The 25815-nt window shown below is 41.0% G+C and overlaps 1 protein-coding gene across 1 annotated transcript in view; it reads left to right on the top strand.

Moving 5' to 3' along the window:
* DIS3L2 (DIS3 like 3'-5' exoribonuclease 2) overlaps window positions 1–25815 on the top strand; it is a 1626200-nt gene that overhangs the window by 1517904 nt on the left and 82481 nt on the right. The window contains exon 18 of the mRNA XM_053711913.1: window positions 23991–24077. Coding sequence (XP_053567888.1) covers window positions 23991–24077 — 87 coding nt within the window. The remainder of the gene's footprint in view (window positions 1–23990; window positions 24078–25815) is intronic.

Here is a 25815-nt window from a genome sequence, read left to right as displayed (position 1 = left end):
ATGTTCCATCATGCTGTGGTGCTGTGTGGCCAGTACCGGTACTGGGAATCTTGTTAAAGTTGAGGGTCGCATGGATTCCACTCAATTTCAGAAAATACTTGAGAATAATGTTGAGGAATCAGTCACAAAGTTGAAGTTATCCCGGGGCTGGATATGACCCAAAACACTGCTCAAAATCTACTCTTGCATTTATGCAGAGGAACAAGTAAAATGTTCTGGAATGGCCATCCCTGTCCCCAGACTTGAATATCATTGAAAATCTGTGGGGTGATTTGAAGCGGGCTGTCCATGCTCGGTAGCCATCAAACCTAACTAAACTGGAGATGTTTTGCAAGGAGGAATGGTCCAAAATACCTTCATCCAGAATCCAGACACTCATTACAGGCCATAGGAAGCGTCTAGAGGCTGTTATTTCTGCTAAAGGAGGCTCTACTAAATATTGATGCAATATTTCTTTTGGGGTGCCTAAATTTATGCACCTGTCTAATTTCGTTTTGATGCATATTGCACATTTTCTGTTAATCCAATAAACCTCATTTCTCTTGTTAAGTGTATCCAGTCCACAGATCATCCATTACTTGTGGGATATTCTCCTTCCCAACAGGAAGTTGCAAAAGGATCACCCACAGCAGAGCTGCTATATAGCTCCTCCCCTCACTGCCATATCTAGTCATTCTCTTGCAACTCTCAACAAAGATGGAGGTAGTAAGAGGAGAGTGGTGTATTATAGTTAGTTTTTTTTCTTCAATCAAATTATTTTTAAATGGTACCGGAGTGTACTATTTTATCTCAGGCAGCATTTAGAAGAAGAATCTGCCTGCGTTTTCTATGATCTTAGCAGAAGTAACTAAGATCCACTGCTGTTCTCACATATTCTGAGGAGTGAGGTAACTTCAGAGGGGGAATGGCGTGCAGGTTATCCTGCAATAAGGTATGTGCAGTTAACATATTTCTAGGGATGGAATTTGCTAGAAAATGCTGCTGATACCGGATTAATGTAAGTTAAGCCTAAATACAGTGATTTAATAGCGACTGGTATCAGGCTTATTACCAGAGATACATACTCTTATAAAAGTGCAATATAACACGTTTGCTGGCATGTTTAATCGTTTTTATATATGCTGGGTGATAAAACTTATTGGGGCCTAGTTTTTTTCCACATGGCTGGCTTGATTTTTGCCTAGAAACAGTTTCCTGAGGCTTTCCACTGTTGTAATATGAGTGGGAGGGGCCTATTTTAGCGCTTTTCTGCACAGCTAAAATGGAGACATTCAGCTTCCCTCTGCATGATACAGAACATCTCTGAAGGGCTCAAAAGGCTTCAAAAGTCGTGTTTGAGGAAGGTAATAGCCACAGTAGAGCAGTGGCAGTTGTTGTGACTGATTTTAAAAACGTTTTTTATATTGCTTGTTAACTTGGTTTAAAGTGTTTTCCAAGCTTGCTAGTCTCATTACTAGTCTGTACAAACATGTCTGACACAGAGGAAACTACTTGCTCATTATGTTTAAAAGCCATGGTGGAGCCCCATAGGAGAATGTGTACTAAATGTATTGATTTCACCTTAAACAGTAAAGATCAGTCTTTATCTATAAAAGAATTGTCACCAGAGGGTTCTGTCGAGGGGGAAGTTATGCCGACTAACTCTCCCCACGTGTCGGACCCTTTGCCTCCCGCTCAAGGGACTCACGCTAATATGGCGCCAAGTACATCAGGGACGCCCATAGAGATTACTTTGCAGGACATGGCTGCGATCATGGATAATACCCTGTCAGCGGTATTAGCCAGATTGCCTGAATTAAGAGACAAGCGCGATAGCTCTGGGGTTAGACGAGATACAGAGCGCGTAGATGCTGTAAGAGCCATGTCTGATACTGCGTCACAATATGCAGAACCTGAGGACGGAGAGCTTCAGTCTGTGGGTGACATCTCTGACTCGGGGAAACCTGATTCAGATATTTCTAATTTTAAATTTAAGCTTGAGAACCTCCGTGTATTGCTTGGGGAGGTGTTAGCTGCTCTGAATGACTGTGACACAATTGCAGTGCCAGAGAAATTGTGTAGACTGGATAAATACTATGCAGTGCCGATGTGTACTGATGTTTTTCCAATACCTAAAAGGTTTACAGAGATTATTAGTAAGGAGTGGGATAGACCCTGTGTGCCGTTTTCCCCCCCTCCTATATTTAGAAAAATGTTTCCAATAGACGCCACTACACGGGACTTATGGCAGACGGTCCCTAAGGTGGAGGGAGCAGTTTCTATTTTAGCAAAGCGTACCACTATCCCGGTTGAGGACAGTTGTGCTTTTTCAGATCCAATGGATAAAAAATTAGAGGGTTACCTTAAGAAAATGTTTATTCAACAAGGTTTTATTTTACAACCTCTTGCATGCATTGCGCCTGTCACTGCTGCAGCGGCGTTCTGGTTTGAGGCCCTGGAAGAGGCCATCCATACAGCTCCATTGACTGAAATCATTGACAAGCTTAGAACACTTAAGCTAGCTAACTCATTTGTTTCTGATGCCATTGTTCATTTGACTAAACTAACGGCTCAGAATTCCGGATTCGCCATCCAGGCACGTAGGGCGCTATGGCTTAAATCCTGGTCAGCTGACGTCACTTCAAAGTCTAAATTACTCAACATTCCTTTCAAGGGGCAGACCTTATTCGGGCCTGGTTTGAAAGAAATTATTGCTGACATTACTGGAGGTAAGGGTCATACCCTTCCTCAGGACAGGGCTAAATCAAGGGCCAAACAGTCTAATTTTTGTGCCTTTCGAAATTTCAAGGCAGGTGCAGCATCAACTTCCTCTGCTTCAAAACAAGAGGGAACTTTTACTCAATCCAAGCAGGCCTGGAAATCTAACCAGTCCTGGAACAAGGGCAAGCAGGCCAGAAAGCCTGCTGCTGCCTCCAAGACCGCATGAAGGAACGGCCCCCTATCCGGCAAAGGATCTAGTAGGGGGCAGACTTTATCTCTTCGCCCAGGCGTGGGCAAGAGATGTTCAGGATCCCTGGGCGTTGGAGATCATATCTCAGGGATATCTTCTGGACTTCAAAGCTTCTCCTCCACAAAGGAGATTTCACCTTTCAAGATTATCTGCAAACCAGATAAAGAAAGAGGCATTCCTACACTGCGTGCAAGACCTTCTAGTAATGGGAGTGATCCATCCAGTTCCGCAGACGGAACAAGGACAGGGTTTTATTCAAATCTGTTTGTGGTTCCCAAAAAAGAGGGAACCTTCAGACCAATTTTGGATCTAAAGATCTTAAACAAATTCCTCAGAGTTCCATCATTCAAGATGGAAACTATTTGAACCATCTTACCCATGATCCAAGAGGGTCAGTACATGACCACGGTGGACTTAAAGGATGCCTACCTTCACATTCTGATTCACAAGAATCATCATCGGTTCCTAAGGTTTGCCTTTCTAGACAGGCATTACCAATTTGTAGCTCTTCCCTTCGGGTTGGCTACAGCCCCAAGAATTTTTACAAAGGTTCTGGGCTCACTTCTGGCGGTTCTAAGACCCCGAGGCATAGCGGTGGCTCCTTATCTAAGCGACATCCTGATACAGGCGTCAAGCTTTCAAATTGCCAAGTCTCATACAGAGATAGTTCTGGCATTTCTGAGGTCGCATGGGTGGAAAGTGAACGAAGAAAAGTGTTCTCTATCTCCTCTCACAAGGGTTTCCTTCCTAGGGACTCTTATAGATTCTGTAGAAATGAAAATTTACCTGACGGAGTCCAGGTTATCAAAACTTCTAAATGCTTGGCGTGTTCTTCACTCCATTCCGCGACCTGCAGTGGCTCAGTGCATGGAAGTAATCGGCTTAATGGTAGCGGCGATGGACATAGTGCCATTTGCGCGCCTGCATCTCAGACCGCTGCAATTATGCATGCTCAGTCAGTGGAATGGGGATTACACAGATTTGTCCCCTCTACTAAATCTGGATCAGGAAACCAGAGATTCTCTTCTCTGGTGGTTATCTCGGGTCCACCTGTCCAAGGGTATAACCTTTCGCAGACCAGATTGGACGATTGTAACAACAGATGCCAGCCTTCTAGGTTGGGGTGCAGTCTGGAACTCCCTGAAGGCTCAGGGTTCATGGACTCAGGAGGAGAAACTCCTCCCAATAAATATTCTGGAGTTAAGAGCAATATTCAATGCTCTTCTAGCTTGGCCTCAGTTAGCAACACTGAGGTTCATCAGATTTCAGTCGGACAACATCACGACTGTGGCTTACATCAACCATCAAGGGGGAACCAGGAGTTCCCTAGCGACGTCAGAAGTCTCCAAGATAATTCGCTGGGCAGAGACTCACTCTTGCCACCTATCAGCGATCCATATCCCGGGCTTAGAGAACTGGGAGGCGGATTTTCTAAGTCGTCAGACTTTTCATCCGGGGGAGTGGGAGCTCCATCCGGAGGTGTTTGCTCAATTGGTCCATCGTTGGGGCAAACCAGAACTGGATCTCATGGCGTCTCGCCAGAACGCCAAGCTTCCATGTTACGGATCCAGGTCCAGGGACCCAGAAGCAACGCTGATAGATGATCTAGCAGCTCCTTGGTTCTTCAACCTGGCTTATGTTTTTCCACCGTTTCCTCTGCTTCCTCGACTGATTGCCAAAATCAGACAGGAGAGAGCATCGGTGATTCTGATAGCGCCTGCGTGGCCACGCAGGACCTGGTATGCAGATCTGGTGGACATGTCATCCTTTCCACCATGGACTCTGCCTCTGAGACAAGACCTAATACAAGGTCCTTTCAATCATCCAAATCTAATTTCTCTGAGACTGACTGCATGGAGATTGAACGCTTGATCCTATCAAAGCGTGTCTTCTCCGAGTCAGTCATTGATACCTTAATACAGGCACGAAAGCCTGTCACCAGGAAAATCTACCACAAGATATGGCGTAAATATCTTCATTGGTGTGAATCCAAGAATTACTCATGGAGTAGGGTTAGGATTCCTAGGATATTGTCCTTCCTCCAAGAGGGTTTGGACAAAGGATTATCAGCTAGTTCTTTAAAGGGACAGATTTCTGCTCTGTCTATTCTTTTACACAAGCGTCTGGCAGAAGTTCCAGACGTTCAGGCATTTTGTCAGGCTTTAGTTAGAATTAAGCCTGTGTTTAAACCTGTTGCTCCTCCATGGAGCTTAAACTTGGTTCTTAAAGTTATTCAAGGGGTCCCGTTTGAACCCCTTCATTCTATTGATATCAAACTTCTATCATGGAAAGTTCTGTTTCTGATGGCTATTTCCTCGGCTCAAAGAGTCTCGGAGTGATCTGCCTTACATTGTGATTCTCCTTATCTGATCTTTCATTCAGATAAAGTAGTTCTGCGTACAAAACCTGGGTTTTTACCCAAGGTGGTTTCTAACAAGAATATCAATCAAGAGATTGTTGTTCCATCATTGTGTCCTAATCCTTCTTTAAAGAAGGAACGTCTTTTGCATAATCTAGACGTAGTCCGTGCCTTGAAGTTTTACTTACAAGCTACTAAAAATTTTCGTCAAACATCTACCTGTTTGTTGTTTACTCTGGACAGAGGAGAGGTCAAAAGGCCTCGGCAACCTCTCTTTCTTTTTGGCTTCAGAGTATAATCCGTTTAGCCTATGAGACTGCTGGACAGCAGCCCCCTGAAAGGATTACAGCTCATTCTACTAGAGCTTTGGCTTCCACCTGGGCCTTTAAAAATGAGGCTTCTGATGAACAGATTTGCAAGGCTGCGACTTGGTCTTCGCTTCATACCTTTTCAAAATTTTACAAATTTGATACTTTTGCTTCTTCGGAGGCTGTTTTTGGGAGAAAGGTTCTACAGGCAGTGGTTCCTTCCGTTTAAGTTCCTGCCTTGTCCCTCCCATCATCCATGTACTTTAGCTTTGGTATTGGTATCCCACAAGTAATGGATGATCCGTGGACTGGATACACTTAAGAGAAAACATAATTTATGCTTACCTGATAAATTTATTTCTCTTGTAGTGTATCCAGTCCACGGCCCGCCCTGTCCTTTTAAGGCAGGTCTAAATTTTAAACTACAGTCACCACTGCACCCTATGGTTTCTCCTTTCTCGGCTTGTTTTGGTCGAATGACTGGATATGGCATTGAGGGGAGGAGCTATATAGCAGCTCTGCTGTGGTTATCCTCTTGCAACTTCCTGTAATGGATGATCCGTGGACTGGATACACTACAAGAGAAATAAATTTATCAGGTAAGCATAAATTATGTTTTTACAACTGAAATATTACTGTGTCCTTCAGTTGATAGATCAAAATGAAATTGCTGATCCTAACACCCAGTTATTTATAAATGAAAATCATGGAAAATGTCAGGGGTGCCTAAACTTTTGCATACGACTGTGTGTGATATATATATATATACTATATATATATATATATATATATATATATATATATATATATATATATATATATACCCCGATTGTCATTGACTCACCCATGTATTCAGTTAGAAACCAGTAGTGCATTGCTGATCCTTCAACAAATGATAGCAAGAGAATGAAGTTTGATAAAAGAAGTAAACTGGAAAGTTGTTTAAAATTGTATGTTCTACCTAAATTACGAAAGAAAAAAATTTGGGTTTCATGTCCCTTTAAGGAAAATAATACAACATTGCAATATATGTTAAGTATTAATTTTGCATGCTTTTACTGTAACGTACCTTTAAATGTTTTGTTTCTTCCACATCCTTAAGGGAGGCTATAGTGCCTCCATCATAGTCAAGTATACGTAAAGTTCTCTGCAACATGCTACACATATGTTGCCGTGATCGGAACACAACATCAATTCCATTTTTTTCTATTGATGCAAGGGGGCCAGGAACACACACATTCTAAGGAGTCTGGTGTATCTCCCCAAATGGATTTTGATTTGAAACAGGCTAACAAAATGACAGTGTTAAAGGGATATTAAGCACTGTTACAGGTTTAATCTAGTAGTTAAAGGGACAGTATACTGTAAAATAGTTTTCCCTTAATGTGTTTACAATTGCTTTTTTTACCAACTGCAGAGTAAAAAAATGTATGAAAATTAGCTTTTTAAGGTTTATTTGTGAATATTAAAGCTCTGATTTTGTGTTTTGAAGCCACAACCTTATAAAATGGGTTGAGCTTGTAGGTATAATCCGATCTCATTACTGTATCACATTGTGCAAATATACCTGCTTCTTTATCTTATATCTGTCCTTAAAACAATCACCAGTACTTGGAGAGAACAATGGAAAATCAACATTTTATTACCTTATCTCTGCTATATCCTACTGGGAGTATAATTTCTTCTGCTGGCTGTGTTTACAAAGCTTATCTATAGTTGGGACCTGCGGCCACAAACTTTCAGAATAGGTGGGGATACCACATGCTAAATCAACTATTTCAAATGCCAATATAAGGGTAAAGGATCTACTTGTAAAAAATGTAATACACTCCAGCAGGTAAAGTGGATCATTGGAAACAAATTAAAGGGGAGAAAATTTTTGAGTAAACTGTCCCTTTAATTTTACTACTGTCCCTATCTGACCTCAGTAGAGGAGATAAGACAGCCAGCAACAAGATGGTACTCATTTTTGTAAGGAAACTAATTTCCTTATTTATTCAATATTAAAACAACTAATTTGAAAGCATAAATCTGCACATTATTATCATGCAAATCTTTGCTTTCAATATATTATTATATCTAGCTTTTATTTAGTGTTTAATCTCCCTTTAATGTTTATAAAACAATTATTTAAAACAGATCCTTTCTTTCCTATGGCATGGAGAGTCCATGATTGAATTCCAATTACTAGTGTGATATTCAACTCCTGGCCAGCAGAAGGAGGCAAAGAGCACCCCAACAGAGCTGTTAAAGTGAATGTAAATTTTGATGGTAGAGTGCCCAGTTTTTAAAAATTCGATTAAAAACAGGGGCACTTTAATTCATCAAAATTTACATTTCACTCCTGTTGTGAAAAAAAAACTTACCTTTTAAACTTGACAGCAGCTCCAGCTTTCCCCGGTCGTCGCAAACCATTTCTGATGTCAGAAATGATGGATAGGTCATCCTCCAATCACAGCTTCCCCCCAGGGGGAATCAGTGTCTGATTCAATGCCGTGATTGGAGGAAGCCGGATTCGTCATTTTAGACCCAGGAAGAGGCTTTGCGACGGGTGGAGGAAGCTGGAGCTGCTGTCAAGATTAAAAGGTAAGTTGTTTTTTTTTCACAACATGAGTGAAATGTAAATTTTGATGAATTAAAGTGCAACTGTTTCTATTCACTTTAAAGTGTCACTTCCCTTACCCATAATCCCCAGTCATTCTCTTTGCCTCTGTTAAGGGAGGATGTGCAAACATGGTGTCTGAAGATATTTAATCCTTTAATGGGTACTTTTCCCTGCAAGCAAGGATTGGGGCTATGCTGTGTCCATGTCAATCTTTTTAGTAAAAGTAATGATGGGTTTTAGCAGTTAGAAGACGGCAAGGTGATCTTTGCTTAACTTCTAACATTATTGCTACCCCATTATAGAAAACCAGGATTGTTTTTTTCTTTCTCTTCAAGTCCCTATCAGCGGTCAGATGAGGCTGACAGACCTGAAACTGCTGTGACTGCTCCACAGCTGAAGACCGTGGAGGGTAAGTCCTTTCATATAAATTCAAGAAGCTTAAAGACATGGAGAGGACTGGGATTCAGGGACCTAGTGGGACCTACTCCCTTCAGAAGGGGTCTACCATTCATTATTTATATGTCTGTTAGTTTTGAGACATTTTGCAGCTGAGCAGATATCTGTTTTTTCCAGGGACAGGGAATTTGCCCCCTCCATTTTACTAAGAGCCGGACTTTATGGTGTTTGAGGACCAGGTATTAGGTAGATACTAAGACTCCTCACATTTTATATTCCCTGGATGGTCGGTTTTTACTTGTAGTATGTGCTTGCTTATTACTATGGGCACTATATTTATTGATATCTGTAATATATTTGAGTTCATATGCCTATAAGGGATAGGACCGCCATTATTGCATCATTTTCGCGAACTTCAGGTGTTGCGCAGCAAACTTAAGTCACCAGACCTCAAGTGTCTCAACAAATTTCTCAATGTTACGTCCGTCAAATTGGAGAATATTTGTTCCATTCTACCCTTGGTTCAGGAGGGTCAGTTCATGACCACCATAGACCTGAAGGACGCATATTTTAATGTTTCCATTCTCAGGGAACATCACCTTTTCCTGTGATTTGCCTTTCTAGACAAACTTTTCCAATTTGATGCCCTTCCCTTTGGCTTGGCTACGACTCTTCGAATCTTTACAAAGGTTCTAGGTTTTTTTTGGATGTCAAGTATCAGGGAATAGCGGTAACGCCATACCTGGATGACATATTGGTTCAGACGCCTTTCTTCTCAGTTAGCAAGATCTAGTACAGAGATGCAGTTTTCTATTTTCGTTCCCACAGATAGAAGGTTAATCTGGGGAAGAGTTCCCTGGTGTCATACACCAGACTCTGTTTCTTGGGAATTATACTCTCTCTATACTTGAAGATTTTTCTGACGGATATCAGAACATCTAATCTTCTTGCTTCCTGTTTTTTCTCTTCAGTCCTCTATCCGTCCATTAGTAGCTCAGTGTATGGAAGTAATGGTCTAATGGTTGTTTCCATGGATGTTCTTACCTTTGTTTGTCTCCATCTGAGACCTCTACAATTATGCATGCTCAGACAATGGACTGGAAACCTCTTGGATCTATCGCTGAGGATAGCTCTAGATTCCTAGCAAGAGACTATTTATCTTGGTGGATTTCACAGGACCTTCTGTCTCAAGGTACATGCTTCCTGAGACCATTCTGGATGATTGTGATCACAGTCATCAGCCTATCGGGCTGGGGAGTAGTTTTGGGTTTCTTTGTAGGCTCAGGGTCTTTGTATTTGAGAGGAGTCTTCTCTTTCCATAAACATTCTAGAGCTGAGAGCAATCTTCTATGCTCTTAACAGCCTGGCTTCAACTAGGTTTGGTACAGTCTATTAGATTATAATTGGACAACATCTCGGTGGTATACATCAACCACCAGGGAGGACCTCAGAGTTTCGTTAGCTATGAAGGAGGTGACTCTCCTTCTCTAGTGGGCGGAATCTCACGATTTTTCATTCTGGGGAGTGAGTTTTTCCTCCCGGAAGTATTTGCAATGATATCCTCAGGTGGGAGGTTCCGGAGTTGGATCTGATGGCGTCGCCCTTAAACGCCAAGCTTCCAAAGTATGGTTCAAGATTAAGAGATCCACTAGCAGCTCTGATCGACTTTGGTGGAACCTTGGATCTTCTGTCTTGCATTCCTTTTTTTCCCCTCTTTTGCTCTCCTTCCTTTAGCCTTTTGGCGGGTCAAGCTGGAGAGCACGTCTGTGGTTCTAAAGGCTCCTGTCTGGCCTCTCTGGATCTGGTTTGTGGATCTGGTGTAGATGCCATCTCTTTCTCCTGGAAAGTTGCCTTGGAGGAAGAACCTTCTTCTTCAGGGCCTCTTCTCCCAAATCTAGATTTTCTGAAGATGATGCTTGGAGACTGCATGTCTAGTCTTGCTAGGCGTGTTTTTTATAAGAAGGAAATTGTTACCTTGCTTCAGGCTCGTGAATCTGTTATTCACAGATTTCCTTTAAGGTATTGAGTAAATACCTTTATTGGTGTGAATCGAAGGGTGTCCCCAAATTTTGTCATTTCTTTAGTATGGCCTGGAGATAGGTTAATCAGTAAGCACTCTTTATGGTCAGTTTCTGCACTGTCTATTCTTTGCTCAAACGTCTGGCTGATCTGCCAGATGTTCGATCTTTTGTACTGGCCTTGATCAGAATCAGGCCTGTATTTAATCTTGTTGCTCCTCCTTGGAGCCTTAATCTTGTTCTTAATTTTCTGCTGCAGGCTCAGTTTGAGTCTATGCATGCAGTTGATATTCTGTTGGTATTTTGGAAAGTTTTGTTTTTTCCTTGCTATTTCTTCTTTTCGCAGAGTCTGAGTATTCAGCTCTGCAGTGTGTTTCTCCTTTCCTTCTTCCCAAGTTGGTATAGGATCGGTATATCAATCATGAAATTGTTGTTCCTTTAATTTGTGCTAATCCTTCTTTTCAGAAGGAACGCCTGTTATATAACCTGATTCTTGTGCGTGCTCTGAATTTTACATTCCAGCATCTAAGGATTTTTAACAAACTGCCCAGTTCATTGTTTTCTCAGGTAAGCGTAGGGTTCAGTAGACCTCTTCTACTACTCTTCTCTCTGGTTGAGAAGTGTTGTTCGGCTGGCTTATGGGACAGCTGGTCAACAGCCTCCTGAGAAGATTATGGCTCTTTCCACTAGGGCTGTCTCTTCTTTCTGGGCCTTCAGAACTAAAGCTTCTATTAAACGAATCTGCAAGGTGACCACTTGGTCCTCATTGCATACCTTTTCCAAATTTTTGATACTTTTGCCTCTGCTGAGGTTTCCTTCAATCGGTGGTGCCCTCTGTTTAGGTCCGCCTGTCTTCTTCTCCCTCCCTTTCATTCTTTGTCCTCTGGCTTGGGTATTGGTTCCCACTAGTAATTGGAATAAAATTGTGGACTCCATGCCATAGGAAAGAAAACAAAATGTATGCTTACCTGATAAATGTCTTACTTATCGGGCATGGAGAGTCCATGACCTGCCCTTATTTACATTTAAGATGGCAACATTTTTGGTATAAACCACAGGCACCTCTATACCCTTGTGTTATCTTCTTTTTCCATTTTCCTTCAGTCAAATGACTTTGGATTATGGGTAAGGGAAGTGACCCTTAACAGCTCTGCTGGGGTGCTCTTTGCCTCCTCCTACTGGCCAGGAGTTGAATATCCCACTAGTAATGGGAATGAAATTGTGGACTCTCCATGCCCGGAAAGAAAAAAAATTATCAGGTAAGCATACATTTTGTTTTTTCAGTCCAGTGCTTAAGTGTTCACCTTTGAGAGATTGTGTGGAGACAAATGCTGTGCGGACATCTCCGAACCTGTCTGCACACCGTGGCTAGCGGGCAGCAATATGCAGCTTGCAGGGGCTGTCAGTCACCCTGTTTGAACAATTCCTGGGGATTGAAAACCGTCAGCTAAGAGTTGGTGTATAGGTTAAGAAACGGCAGTCTTTTTTTTTTTATATAAATAATCTTTATTGATTGAAGCATAAATAAAAGAAAGTTAAGGAAAAAATAAAGTTACACTCATTGTCTTCTGCATGGGAAAACAGACCATAACAACAAAGAGAAATCTCTAACATCAAAGAAATTACAAGAAGGAATTCTCTCTTCCATTTTTCTCAAAATTAATACATTCCGTTTTATACTTGTATGCTTCTTCTTTTTTTTTTTTTTTTAATTTCAACACCCTTACCCCACCCCTTCAACCCCTAAACCAATAACATAGAAAAAAAAGGGGGGGGGGGATCCGCCTCTCTCACCCCAGTGAAATGGCAGTCTGATGACCATCTGCGAGCCTGCAGCTGAAGGTTCTATAAAGCTAGTTTTGCAGCTTCTTAAATGTAGCCCTATGAGATCTGCATGTTAACAGATAAAACCACTATCAGAAATGATCTTCCAAAACAAGTGCAAGATTGGGATCAACCGTTATATCTGAAATAGGTGTATTTCTTTCCAAAGGCAGGGAGAGTCCACGACTTCATTCATTACTGTTGGGAATATAAACACCTGGCCACCAGGACGAGGCAAAGACACCCCAGCCAAAGGCTATATATATCCCTCCCACTTCCCCTATCCCCCCAGTCATTCTTTGCCTTTTGTCACTATAGGAGGATGGCAGAGAAGTGTTAGAAGAAAATTTTAGTCCATTTATGGGTATTTTCCCTTCAGGTGTGGACTGGGGTGTTTGATCAACCATGTAATCCTCTCAGTGAGAGTTGTGGTGAAAGTTGGCTCATGATGTTGCAGGGAACGATCTCTGACCACTATCTAGGAATTAAAGCACCATCTGGGAAATCAGTGTTGGCTTACACTGTTTTCCCCTTCTCTTCAGGTCCCTGTCAGATATGTTTGGTAAAGACTGTCAGACCTTGAGACTCTGTGCCTGCTCCACAGCTTTGATCCTGAGGGTTAAGTCTAAGGGCTGCAAATTCCCTGAGGTTATGGTAACATTTAAGTAAACAGTTCAGTGTGATACTTTATATTCCTCTTCCGGATATGGGGACATGTAATACCTTTTATAGAAGAAGGTAATTTTATTGAGCAGTTGGGGCCAATTTATGTGCTGCTTAGCTCCTTGCCAACCGGAGCATGTGTGTAATGTTTTTTTCTTTCATGTAATTGGCAAGAGTCCATGAGCTAGTAACGTATGGGATATACAATCCTACCAGGAGGGGCAAAGTTTCCCAAACCTCAAAATGCCTATAAATACGCCCCTCACCACACCCACAATTCAGTTTTACAAACTTTGCCTCCTATGTAGGTGGTGAAGTAAGTTTGTGCTAAGATTTCTACGTTGATATTCGCTTCTCAGCATTTTGAAGCCCGATTCCTCTCAGAGTACAGTAAATGTCAGAGGGATGTGAAGGGAGTATCACCTATTGAATGCAATGGTTTTCCTCGTGGGAGATCTATTTCATAGGTTCTCTGTTATCGGTCATAGAGATTCATCTCCTACCTCCCTTATTCAGATCGACGATATACTCTCATATTCCATTACCTCTACTGAATACTTGTTTGGCTATCTGCTATATGTGGATGGGTGTCTTTCGGTAAGTATGTTTTCATTACTTAAGACACTCTCATCTATGGTTTGGCACTTTATGCATTAATATAAAGTTCTAAATATATGTATTATACTTATATTTGCCATGAGTCAGGTTTATGTGTATTTCCTTTTGCAAACTGTCAGTTTCATATTTGGGTAAAAAGATATTTAGGAAAATATTTTTCTTACCTGGGGTATAGTCTTTTTTTCAATTGACTGCTTTTTCATTCAATTTCACGGGCAAAATTAGGCTCACAAGGGCTCAAAATGCTAAATTTTATTGCGGCATTCATGGCGCGAGAATTTTTTTGGCGCGAAGATACGTCCAATGACGCAAATTCGTAATTTCTGGCGTCTTAATTGACGCCGAGTCCCTTGCACAAGGTTGCGTCTTCAATTACGCGGGTGTGTCATTTCCGGATGTTGTTAGCACCAAAAGAATTTCAGTTTGCGATGTGCGTCATACTTGGCGCCAAATAATTTCATTATTTAAAACCCCATTCCTATATGCCTCTTGCTTTTTTCTATTTCAGAGGGATATGCTGTTTGCATTTTTTTTCACATTCCTGAAACTGCCATATAAGGAAATTGATAATTTTCTTTTATATGTTATTTTTTCTCTTACATTTGCAAGATGTCTCTATCTGATCCTGTCTCAGAAACCACTGTTGGAACCCTGCTGCCTGATAACAGTTCTACCAAAGCTAAGTGCATTTGTTGTAAATTTGTGGAGATTATTTCTCCAGCTGGGGTATGTTATAGTTGTCATGATAAGCTTTTACATGCAGAGAATGTGTCCATCAGTAATAGTGCAATGCCTGCTGTTCCTTCAACATCTAATGTACATGATATACCTGTGAATATAAAAGATTTTATTGCTGATGCGTTTCAGAAGGCTTTGTCTTCCATCCCGCCTTCTAATAAATGTAAAAGGTATTTTAAAACTTCTCATAAAGTTGATGAAATTTAAAATGACGGACAACATACTGAATTATCCTCCTCTGATGAGGATCTATCTGATTCAGAAAATCCTTCCTCAGATATTGACACTGACAACTCTACTTATTTTTTTAAAATGGAGTATATTCGTTCCTTGTTAAGAGGTCTTGATTACATTGGATATTGAGGAAACTAGTCCTCTTGATATTAAAACTAGTTAACGTTTAAATTCAGTTTATAAACCTCCTGTTGTTACTCCAGAGGTTTTTCCAGTTCCTGATGCTATTTCTGATATGATTTCTAAGGAATGGAATAGACCTGGTACTTCTTTTATTCCTTCTTCAAGGTTTAAAAAATCGTATCCAGCAGTTAGATTGGAGTTTTGGGAAAAGATCCCCAAAGTTGATGGGGCTATCTCTACTCTTGCTAAACGTATTACTATTCCTATGGAAGATGGTACTTATTTTAAAGACCCTTTAGATAGGAAACTTGAATCTTATCTAAGGAAAGCCTATTTATATTCTGGCTATCTTCTCAGGCCTGCCATTTCTATGGCTGATGTTGCAGCTGCATCAACTTTTTGGTTGGAAAGTTTAGCGCAACAGGAAATGGATCCTGATTTGCCTAGCATTGTTCGCCTGCTTCAACATGCTAATCATTTTATCTGTGATGCCATTTTTTATATCGTCAAAATTGATGTTAAATCTATGTCTTTAGCTATTTTAGCTAGAAGAGCTTTGTGGCTCAAATATTGGAATGCTGATATGGTATCTAAGTCTAGATTACTATCTCTTTCTTTCCAAGGTAATAGGTTATTTGGTTCTAAGTTGGATTCGATTATTTCAACTGTCACTGGGGGGAAGGGAGTATTTTTGCCTCAGGATTAAAAACCTAAGGGTAAATCTAAAGCTTCTAACGTTTTCGTTCTTTTTGACAAAATAAGGAATAGAAATGTAATCCTTCCCCCAAAGAATCTGGTTCCAATTGGAAACCTTCTTCAAGTTGGAGTAAATCCAAACCGTTTAAAAAACCAAAGCCAGCCCCCAACTCTGCATGAAGATGCGGCCCTCATTCCAGCTCAGCTGGTAGGGGGCAGATTAAGATTCTTCCAAAACATTTGGGCAGATTCTGTCCAAAATCAATGGATTCAGAGTATTGTCTCTCAAGGCTACCGAATAGAATTCAGAGTAAGACCTCCTGTGAGAAGATTTTTTCTCTCACGCATCCCAGCAAATTCAGTAAAGGCTCAGTCTTTTCTGAAGTGTGTTTCAGACCTGGAGCTTTCAGGGGTAATCATACCAGTTCCGCTTCAGGAACAGGGTCTGGGGTTTTATTCAAATCTATTCATTGTCCCAAAGAAAGAAAATTCATTCAGGCCAGTTCTGGATCTGAAAATTTTGAATCGTTATGTAAGAGTGCCAACTTTCAAAATGGTGACTATAAGGACTATTCTGCCTTTAGTTCAGCAAGGACAATAGACTTACAGGACGCATATCTTCATATTCCGATTCATCTAGATCACTATCAGTTTCTGAGATTCTCTTTTCTAGATAAGCATTACCAATGTGTCACTCTTCCATTTGGCCTAGTGACAGCTCCAAGAATCTTTTCAAAGGTTCTCAGTGCCCTACTCTCTGTAATCAGAGAACGGGGTATTGCAGTGTTTTACTTATTTGGACGATATCTTGGTACTAGCTCAGTCTTTACATTCTGCAGAATCTCACACAAATCAACTAGTGTTGTTTCTTCAAAGACATGGTTGGAGGATCAATTTACCAAAAAGTTATTTGATTCCTCAGACAAGGGTCACCGTTTTAGGTTTCCAGATAGATTCAGTGTTCATGACTCTGTCTCTAACAGCTTGTCGGAACCTTCAGTCTCAATCATTCCCTTCAGTAGCTATGTGCATGGAAGTTTTAGGTCTCATGACTGCAGCATCGGACGCGATCCCCTTTGCTCGTTTTCATATGAGACATCTCTAGCTTTGTATGCTGAACCAATGGTGCAGGTATTATACAAAGATATCACAATATCCTTAAATCCTAATGTTCGACTCTCTCTGACTTGGTGGTTAGATCACCATCGTATAGTTCAAGGGGCCTCCTTTGTTCGTCCAACCTGGACTGTGATCACAACAGATGCAAGTCTTTCAGGTTGGGGAGCTGTCTGGGGATCTTTGACAGCACAAGGGGTTTGGAAATCTCAAGAGTCGAGGTTACCAATCAATATTTTCAGGGCTCTTCAGTTTTGGCCTCTGTTGAAGAGAGAACCGTTCATTTGTTTTCAGACAGACAATATCACAACTGTGGCATATGTCAATCATCAGGGTGGGATTCACAGTCCCCAAGCTATGAAAGAAGTGTCTTGGATACCTGCTTGGCCAGAATCCAGCTCCTGTCTAATTTCTGCAGTTCATATCCCAGGTATAGACAATTGGGAAGCGGATTTCTCAGCCGTCAGACTTTACATCCGGGGGAGTGGTTGCTCCATCCAGATGTGTTTTCTCAGATTGTTCAGATGTGGGGTCTTCCAGAAATAGATCTGCTGGCTTCCCATCTAAACAAGAAACTACCCAGGTACCTGTCCAGGTCCAGGGATCCTCAGATGGAAGCTGTGGATGCGTTAGCAGTTCCTTGGTGTTACCAACCTGCTTATGTTTTCCCGCCTCTAGTTCTTCTTCCAAGAGTGATCTCAAAAATCATCATGGAACAATCGTTTGTGTTGCTGGTAGCTCCAGCATGGCCTCACAGGTTTTGGTATGCGGATCTTGTTCGGATGTCCAGTTGCCAACCTTAGCCACTTCCATTAAGGCCTTCTGTCCGTTTTTCCATCAGGATCTCTAATCATTAAATTTGAAGGTATGGAAATTGAACGTCTAGTGCTTAGTCATAGAGGTTTCTCTGACTCAGTGATTAATACTATGATTCAGGCTCATAAATCTGTTTCTAGGAATATTAAGTATTGAGTTTGGAAGACTTATATTTCATGGTGTTCTTCTCATAAATTCTCCTGGCATTCTTTTAGAATTCCTAGAATTTTACAGTTTCTTCAGGATGGTTTGAATAAGGGTTAGTCTGCAAGTTCCTTGAAGGGACAAATTTCTACTCTTTCTGTTTTATTTCACAGAAAGATTGCTAAGCTTCCTGATATTCACTGTTTTGTACAGGCTTTGTTCTGTATCAAGCCTGTCATTAAATCAATGTCTCCTCCTTGGAGTCTTAATTTGGTTTTGAAGGCTTTACAGGCTCCTCCATTTGAGCCTATGCATTCTTTGGACATTAAACTACTTTCTTGGAAAGTGTTGTTCTTTTTGGCCATCTCTTCTGCTACAAGAGTTTCCGAATTATCTGCTCTTTCTTTTGATTTTCCATCAGGATCAGGATAAGGCAGTTTTGCAGACTTCATTTAAATTTCTACCTAAGGTTGTTTGTGTCCTAATCCTAACAATTCTTTGGAGAGATCCTTACATTCTTTGGATGTTGTAAGAGCTTTAAAATATTATGTTGAAGCTACTAAAGATTTCAGGAAGACTTCTAGTCTTTGTTATCTTTTCTGGTTTTAGGAAAGGTCAGAAGGCTTCTGCTTTTGATTCCTCAGGCTTATTTGGAGTCGGGTCAGGCCCCGCCTCAGAGAATTGCAGCTCATTCTACTAGATCAGTCTCCACTTCGTGAGCTTCTAAGAATGAAGCTTCAATTGATCAGATTTGCAAAGCAGCAACTTGGTCTTCTTTGCATACATTTACTAAATTCTACCATTTTGATGTATTTGCTTCTTCGGAAGCAGTTTTTGGTAGAAAAGTTTTTCAGGCAGTTGTTTCTGTTTGATTCCTCAGCTAATGTTTGAGTTTTTTCTTTTTATTATGAGAATAAACTTATATTTTGGGTTGTGGATTTATTTTTTTCAGCGGAAAATGGCTGTTATTATTTTATCCCTCCCTCTCTAGTGACTCTCCTGTGGAGTCCATGAGACCCACCCTTTTTATGGTGGTTATGATTTTTTGTATAAAGCACAATTATTTCCAAATTCCTTTGTTGATGTTTTTTACTCCTTTCTTTATCACCCCACTACTTGGCTATTCGTTAAACTGAATTGTGGGTGTGGTGAGGGGTGTATTTATAGGCATTTTGAGGTTTGGGAAACTTTGCCCCTCCTGGTAGGATTGTATATCCCATACGTCACTAGCTCATGGACTCTTGCTAATATGAAAGAAATTAATTTATCAGGTAAGTTCTTACATAAATTATGTGTTTTTTTTGGCTCATGAGGACACAGAAAGATGATGCAGGGCAGTTTGGAACAAAAAGTCCTACTGGGGCCATTATACCGATATGCAGCTGATATTTAGCTTTGCATGGTTTCTCTTCTAGCTGGGTTCGGTCTCTAGATGCGCACCATGTGACAAGGGCGCAGTTTTTCTCTGAGGCTTGTCGGAAGTTTGCTCCTGTGTAGCGATAAACATAGTTTGCTGCAGGCATTGGGAAAGATCCGACTTCATTCCAGTCAAGGTTGTCTAGGTAGGAGGTGGTGAGTACCTCAGCCAAGGCTGAGGGTAGAGGTGCCACGCTAAAAAGGTTTTTTTGTTTTCAATTATGGTATTGAGACCTTATACCTGCTATGGAGGATTCTGATATCAACCCCTCAGTGGGTTCTGTTTCAGTGATCACTGTAACGAATACATGTTTGTATTGTGAGAAGACAATGGTTTGCCCACCTGCACAATTCTGTTCTATTTGCTTATGTTCTGTGTTAAAAACCAAGAAGGGGTCTAAATCTGGTTTATCCCCTTGTACTTTAATTTGCTTTGAGCCTTCTACCTCTAAGGACTCCATTGTCCATGAGATGCCTATTCTGCATCCGCTGTCCCCTTTTAACCATATGACACAGGCAGTGCCCCGCGGCTCACCTTTAACGCCGACTGCAGGTAATTTTTTGCCAGCAGATTTGACTTCCCAGCTCCAATGTGCTGTATCAGCTGCGTTAATCAGATTTCCATTGACTTGGGGGTTAACACCTCTATTCAGTCTGAGCTGGCTAGCTTGTCTCACCTTTCTGAGGATGATCTAACCTCTGTTGCATCTGAGGGTGAGCTTTTGGAGTCAGAGGTATCTGAAATCAAAGCTCCTACTCCTAGGTTTAAAGTTGAGCACCTTTGCTTTCTTTTGAAGGAAGTATTATCTACTCTATAGTATTATCTACTCTAAGCTTCCTGAGGAACCTTTTATCCTTAAATTAGATAGGATCTATGAGGAAAAAAAGGTTCCTGAAACCTTCCCGGTGCCTGTGTGAATGGCGAAAATTATTTCGGGAAAAGATTGTGACTCCTTTATCCCCTTCTTCAACCTTTAAGAAGCTGTTTCCGGTCCCTGAATCACATTTAGATTTATGGAACTCTATTCCTAAGGTAGATGGGGCCATTTCTACTCTCGCCAAGCGTACTACTATCCCCCTATGGGATAGCTCCTCTTTTAGAGATAATATGGACAGGAAGTTGAAAGGCTATATGAGAAAGATGTTCCAACATATGGGCCTTCTATTTTGAGCCGGCGGCAGCTGTGGATGCTATAGCAGGTGCTGCTACCTACTGGTGTGATTTGTTGTCAGAACTAAATGAAGTTGAATCCCCCATGGAGGATATAAGGCTCTCAAGATAGCCAACTCCTTTATTTGTTGAGCTAATATGCAAATTGTCTGTCTGAATGCTAAGGCTTTAGGTTTTGCCGTTTTGTCGCATAGAGCTCTTTAGTTAAAGTCTTGGTTCGCAGATATGGTATCTAAGACCAGACTTCTTTCCTTATCATTCAAGGGGAAGATTTGGTTCAGGCCAGGCCTAGACTCCATCATTTCCACAGTAACAGGAGGAAAGGGTGCTTTCCTTCTGCAGGATAAGAAGGCGAGAACTAAGGGTCGCCGATCCTCTAATTTTCGTTCATTTTGTTCAGATAAGACTCAGTGGACTCAGTCCTCCTCCAAACCTGAACAGTCTAAGAGTACCTAGAAACCCAACCATTCCTGGAACAAGTCCAAACAGGCCAAAAAGACTACAGATAACAAATCTGCATGAAGGGTATCGCTGTAGACCCGTATCTGGACGATATCTTCGTTCAGGCTCCATCTTTTCCTTTGGCAAAATATAAGACAGAGTCTCTTCTGTGTCTTCTCCGAACTCACAGATGGAAGATAAATCTAGAAAAGATTTCCCTGTTTCCCATTACCAGGGTTGTTTTTCTTTGAACTATCATTGACTCAATATCCATGAAGATCTTTCTGACAGATCAGAGACATTCCCAGCTGGTTGCAGCATGTCTATTCCTTTAGAGCACTCTAAATCCTTCAGTGGCTCAGTGCATGGAGGTAATTGGTCTCATGGTGTCCTCCATGGACCTTATTCCTTTTGCTCGATTCCATCTCAGACCTCTACAACTATGCATGCTAAGGCAGTGGAAAGGAGATCACTTAAACATGTTTCAACAAATTGCTCTGGACAATCTGACGAGAGACTCTCTTGGTGGCTCTGTCAAGATCACCTGGCCCTAGGCAAGTGCTTCTTGAGACCATCCTGGGAGATTGTGACTACGGATGGCAGCCTCTCAAGCTGGGGTTCAGTCTGAGACCCCAAGAAGGCTCAGTGGACTTGGTCCCAAGAAGTATCTTCTCTTCCAATCAATATCTTGGAGCTTTGGGCGATTCACAATGCTCTAAGGGCATGGCCCCAGCTCTGTTCTGCCCAGGATATTAGATTCCAATCTGACAATTTAACATTGGTAGCTTATATCAACCACCAAGTAGGAACAAGAAGTTCCCTAGCGATGACAGAGGTGTCTCAAATTAATCAATGGGCGGAATCTCACAACTGCCTTCTTTCCGCGAGGGTCCAGGGGTGGACAACTGGAAAGCGGACTTCCTCAGCAAACAATCTTTTCAACCGGGGGAGTGGGCTCTCCACCCCAAGGTGTTCTCCGAGATAACTCTCAAATGGGGGTTCCGGAGATAGACCTCATGGCTTCTCTTCTCAGGTCGAGATCAAGGGATCCTCAAGACAAATTAGTAGGAGGTTCAATCTCATATACCATGGAGGTTCAATCTCATATACCTTTTTCCTCCATTGGCACTTCTCCCTCGTGTAGTGACTCGCATCAAGCAGGAATAGGCTCTGGTGATACTAAAAGCACCATCATGGCTGCGAAGGACTTGGTTTGCGGATCTAATAAGAATGTCCTCCTCCCGTCCGTGGAGGTTACTTTGTCGTGCGTACCTTCTGACTCTTGGTCCTTTCCTACAGCAAAATCTCGATTCTCTGAGACTGACTGTGTGGAAATTGAACGTTTAGTCTTATCCAAGAGAGGTTTTTCTGATAGTGTGATAGACACTTTGATCCATGCTTGCAAGCCGGTCACTCGTCGTATCAAGGTATGGTGTACTTCCTTCATTGGTGTGAGGAACGCAGTCTTCCATGGCACAAGGTGAAGGTTACCCAAATCTTTTCTTCAAGATGGTTTGGAGAAGGGTCTATCCGCCAGTTCTATGAAGGGTCAAATCTTGGCCCTGTCGGTCTTACTGCACAAGAGATTAGCAGATCTTCTGGATTTGCTGTCCTTTGTTCAGGCTTTGGCTAGGATCAGGCCTGTGTTTTAACCTGTTGCTCCTCCTTGGAGCCTCAACCTTGTTTTTTGTGTTTTGCAGCAGGCTCCATTTGAGCCTAAGAATTCTGTTGATCTTAAGCTTCTATCCTGGAAGGTTTTGTTTTTATTAGCTATCGCCTCGGCTTGCAGAGTCTCTGAGATTTCTGCTTTACAGTGTGATCCGCCTTACTTTATTTTCCATGCCGATAAGGCCGGTTTACGTACTAAGTTAGGTTTCCTACCTAAGGTAGTCTCGAATCTCAACATCAATCAGGAAATTGTTGTTCCTTACCTTTGTCCTAATCCTCCTTCCTCGAAGGAATTGCTCCACAATCTGGATGTTGTACGTGCCTTAAAATTCTATCTTCAGGCTAAGGATTTCAGGCAATCCTCTTCTTTGTTTGTGTTGTACACTGGTAAGTTCAAGATTCAGAAGGCCACTGCGACTTCCTTATCTTTCTGACTGAGAAGTATCATCCGTTTGGCTTATGAGAAGGCTGGACAACAGCCTCCTGAAAGGATAACGGCTCCATCCTCTCAGTTTCTTCCTCCTGGGCTTTTAAGAACAAAGCTTCTATGGATCAGGTTTGTAATGCGGCTACCTGGTGCTCCGTACATACTTTTTCAAGGTTCTATAAGTTTGATATTTTCACTTCTGCGGAAGCAGCTTTTGAGAAAAAAAATGTTACAGGCTATGGTGCCCTTAGATTAGGGTTTGTTTTTTTTTTCTTTTTTGCCCTCCCGTTTAGTTCATTCAATGTCCTCTGGAGCTTGGGTATTGGTTCCCAACATTAATGAATGAAGTTGTGGACTTTCCCTGCCTTTGAAAAGAAAACAAAATTGATGCTTACTAAATAAATTCCTTTCTTTACTGGCAGGGAGAGTCAACTACCCCGCCCGTAATATTTTTTGGGTGGTTTTCCTTAAAAAAAAATTCTGGCACCTCTATACCCTAATATTTCTCCTGCTTTTCCTTGTTCCCTCGGTCGAATGACTGGGGGGATAGGGGAAGTGGGAGAGATACTTATAGCCTTTGGCTGCGGTGTCTTTGCCTCCTCCTGGTGGCCAGGTGTTGATATTCCCTATAGTAATGAATGGAAATTTGTGTACTCTCCCTGCCAGGAAAGAAAGGAATTTATCTGGTAAGCATAAATTTAGTTTTTTCATATAGTATCCTGGAAGACGTAGAGTAACAAGCAGTGAATATGTAAGGCATGTGAGTCCAACAAGGGGTTATAAAATGGTTTGGGGTGTATGTTGGTGGTGGGTTGCATTACTTGGTATTTTGTTGGTAGTCATTTGCTTTTGCAGAATTGTGCAAGTTAATGTGACAAATATTGGTGTTTCTGGAAGGTATAAGGAGAGAGTGGTGGGGGAGTGACCATACAACTTTAAATTGATGTTTTTCCCCTGGTAGCCTGTAAATTGCACTAGTGTATCCTGCAAACTAAAGAATAAGCCTGTACAAAGGTAATCAATAAAGTAATCTGTTATTGTTTATGAAAGTGCTGCAGTTTTACATTAATTTATTCACGTATTCCATAACTATATCTTCCATGTTAATTCTGTAAATTCTCTGAAAAATAACAATGAAAGAGGCTAAACGTAAAACATGGGTTTCTGTAGATCATTGTAGCTACAGCACACTACTACTTCTTCTCTTCTGACAGTGACAATTACTCACTTTCTTTTTTGTCCTCTCATTGTCCCCACAGAAAAGTTTGCACCAACAATTTGGAGCAGATGAATATTCAGCAGCACGGAAAGAGGTTTTAACCAATATGTGCTCGAGACCCATGCAGGTATGCCAGACTTCTCAAGCTAAGACTGCGTGTGGTGATGGAATATATCTATACATTTGTCTAGCGATCACATTTTTATTTATAGGTTTAGAATTAGGTTTTCAGAAACTGCTTCCCCTTGTAATGGATTTAATCTTTAGAAGTTAAAAAGTGAGAGCGTGTGGTGCTATATCATTTCAGAATTACACTCAATCGATAAAGAGACAGTCTACAATAGAATTGTTATTGTTTAAAATATAGATAATCCCTTTATTACCCATTCCCCTGTTTTGTATAACCAACACAGTTATATTAATATACTTTTTACCTCTGTGATTACCTTGTATCTAACCCTTTGCAGACTGTCCCCTTATTTGAGTTCTTTTGACAGACTTTCATTTAGCCAATCAGTGCCCTCTCATTTGTAACTTTATGGGTGTGGTCACAAGGTTATCTGTATGGCACACATGAACTTACTCCCTCTAGCTATGAAAAACTACCAAATGCATTGAAATAAGGGGCAGCCTTCAAGGGTTCAGAAATTTGCATATGAGCCTACCTAGGGCTAGCTTTCAACAAAGAATACCAAGAGAACAAAGCAAATTTGATGATAAATGTAAATTGGAAAGTTGTTTAAAATTGCATTCCCTATTTGAATCATGAAAGTTTAATTTTGACTAGACTGTCCCTTTAAGTAACCTGTTTTATTTTGTGAATATTAGTGTAACATTTGACTGCATCAATAACCATATTAAGTACCAGTAATATCGCTCAGCATTTTATTATTGCACTATTGCTTCCATAAAGAGCAGCAAAGAGTTAAGTGAGCGTACCCAGCTATCAGTAATGCATTGCAGCTCCTGAGCATACCTGGGTATGCCTTTCAACAAGGTTACCAAGCGAATGAGATAAATCTGATAACAGAAGTTAATAGAAAGTCTCTTAACATTGTATTCCATGAAAGTTTAATTTTGACTCTCATGTCCCTTTAAAAAAAGCTAAGTAATGATGTATTGTCTTCAGCTGTCCAATGTGCTGAATATAATGCCATTCCAAATCTGTAGTCTACAGACTGTTCTTACTTAGCAAACTCCCAGTGCTACAGATAGTTTTCCAGCTGAGACACACTAGATACACTGTGTCTTAATTTCATTTTAGGTCATTCTGACCTGGGTGATTTATTACTGAAAAAGGCCTGTAATGAGCTGAAATCTCTAATAACTGCTCTGTCCCACAAGGCTGACAGTTCCAGAAGCTACTGACAGGGGGCAGGTGTGTTTAATCAAACAGACTGTATTAGACTCATTGTTAAGTGTGACGTCTGCCCTACAAATATATATCACGTGCATCTTTGACTTTAGTTTGGATCTATTAAACATGGCATTGCCTGATCAGTTTAGAAAACATTGCAGCAATGTGTTCTATTCATTCTATCCCTAACCTCAGCTATTTCTTTAGTTGTGATATGTATTAGTCAAAAAATATTTACTTTTGTTGCCAGATACACTTGGAACATAGTGGATAGTTTTTCCCTATAAATTATTTTAAGGTCTTAAAAGGCATATGAAATACACACACACACATATTTAGAATCAGTATAGTTTTGCAGTATAACATTGAAATGTCATTTTATTATTATTATTATCAGGTATTTGTAGAGCACCAACAGATTCCGCAGCGCTGTAAAATTTTATCCTTAGAGGTAGCAAAAATATTTACAAATAAATCTTAAGCAGAAATAAATTATATATTATTTTTT

The sequence above is a fragment of the Bombina bombina genome, chromosome 4 (assembly GCF_027579735.1).
Source record: "Bombina bombina isolate aBomBom1 chromosome 4, aBomBom1.pri, whole genome shotgun sequence".
NCBI classification, from domain to species: Eukaryota; Metazoa; Chordata; class Amphibia; order Anura; family Bombinatoridae; genus Bombina; species Bombina bombina.
Note: the sequence above shows the minus strand (reverse complement) of the source record. Positions and strands in the feature narration are given on the sequence as shown.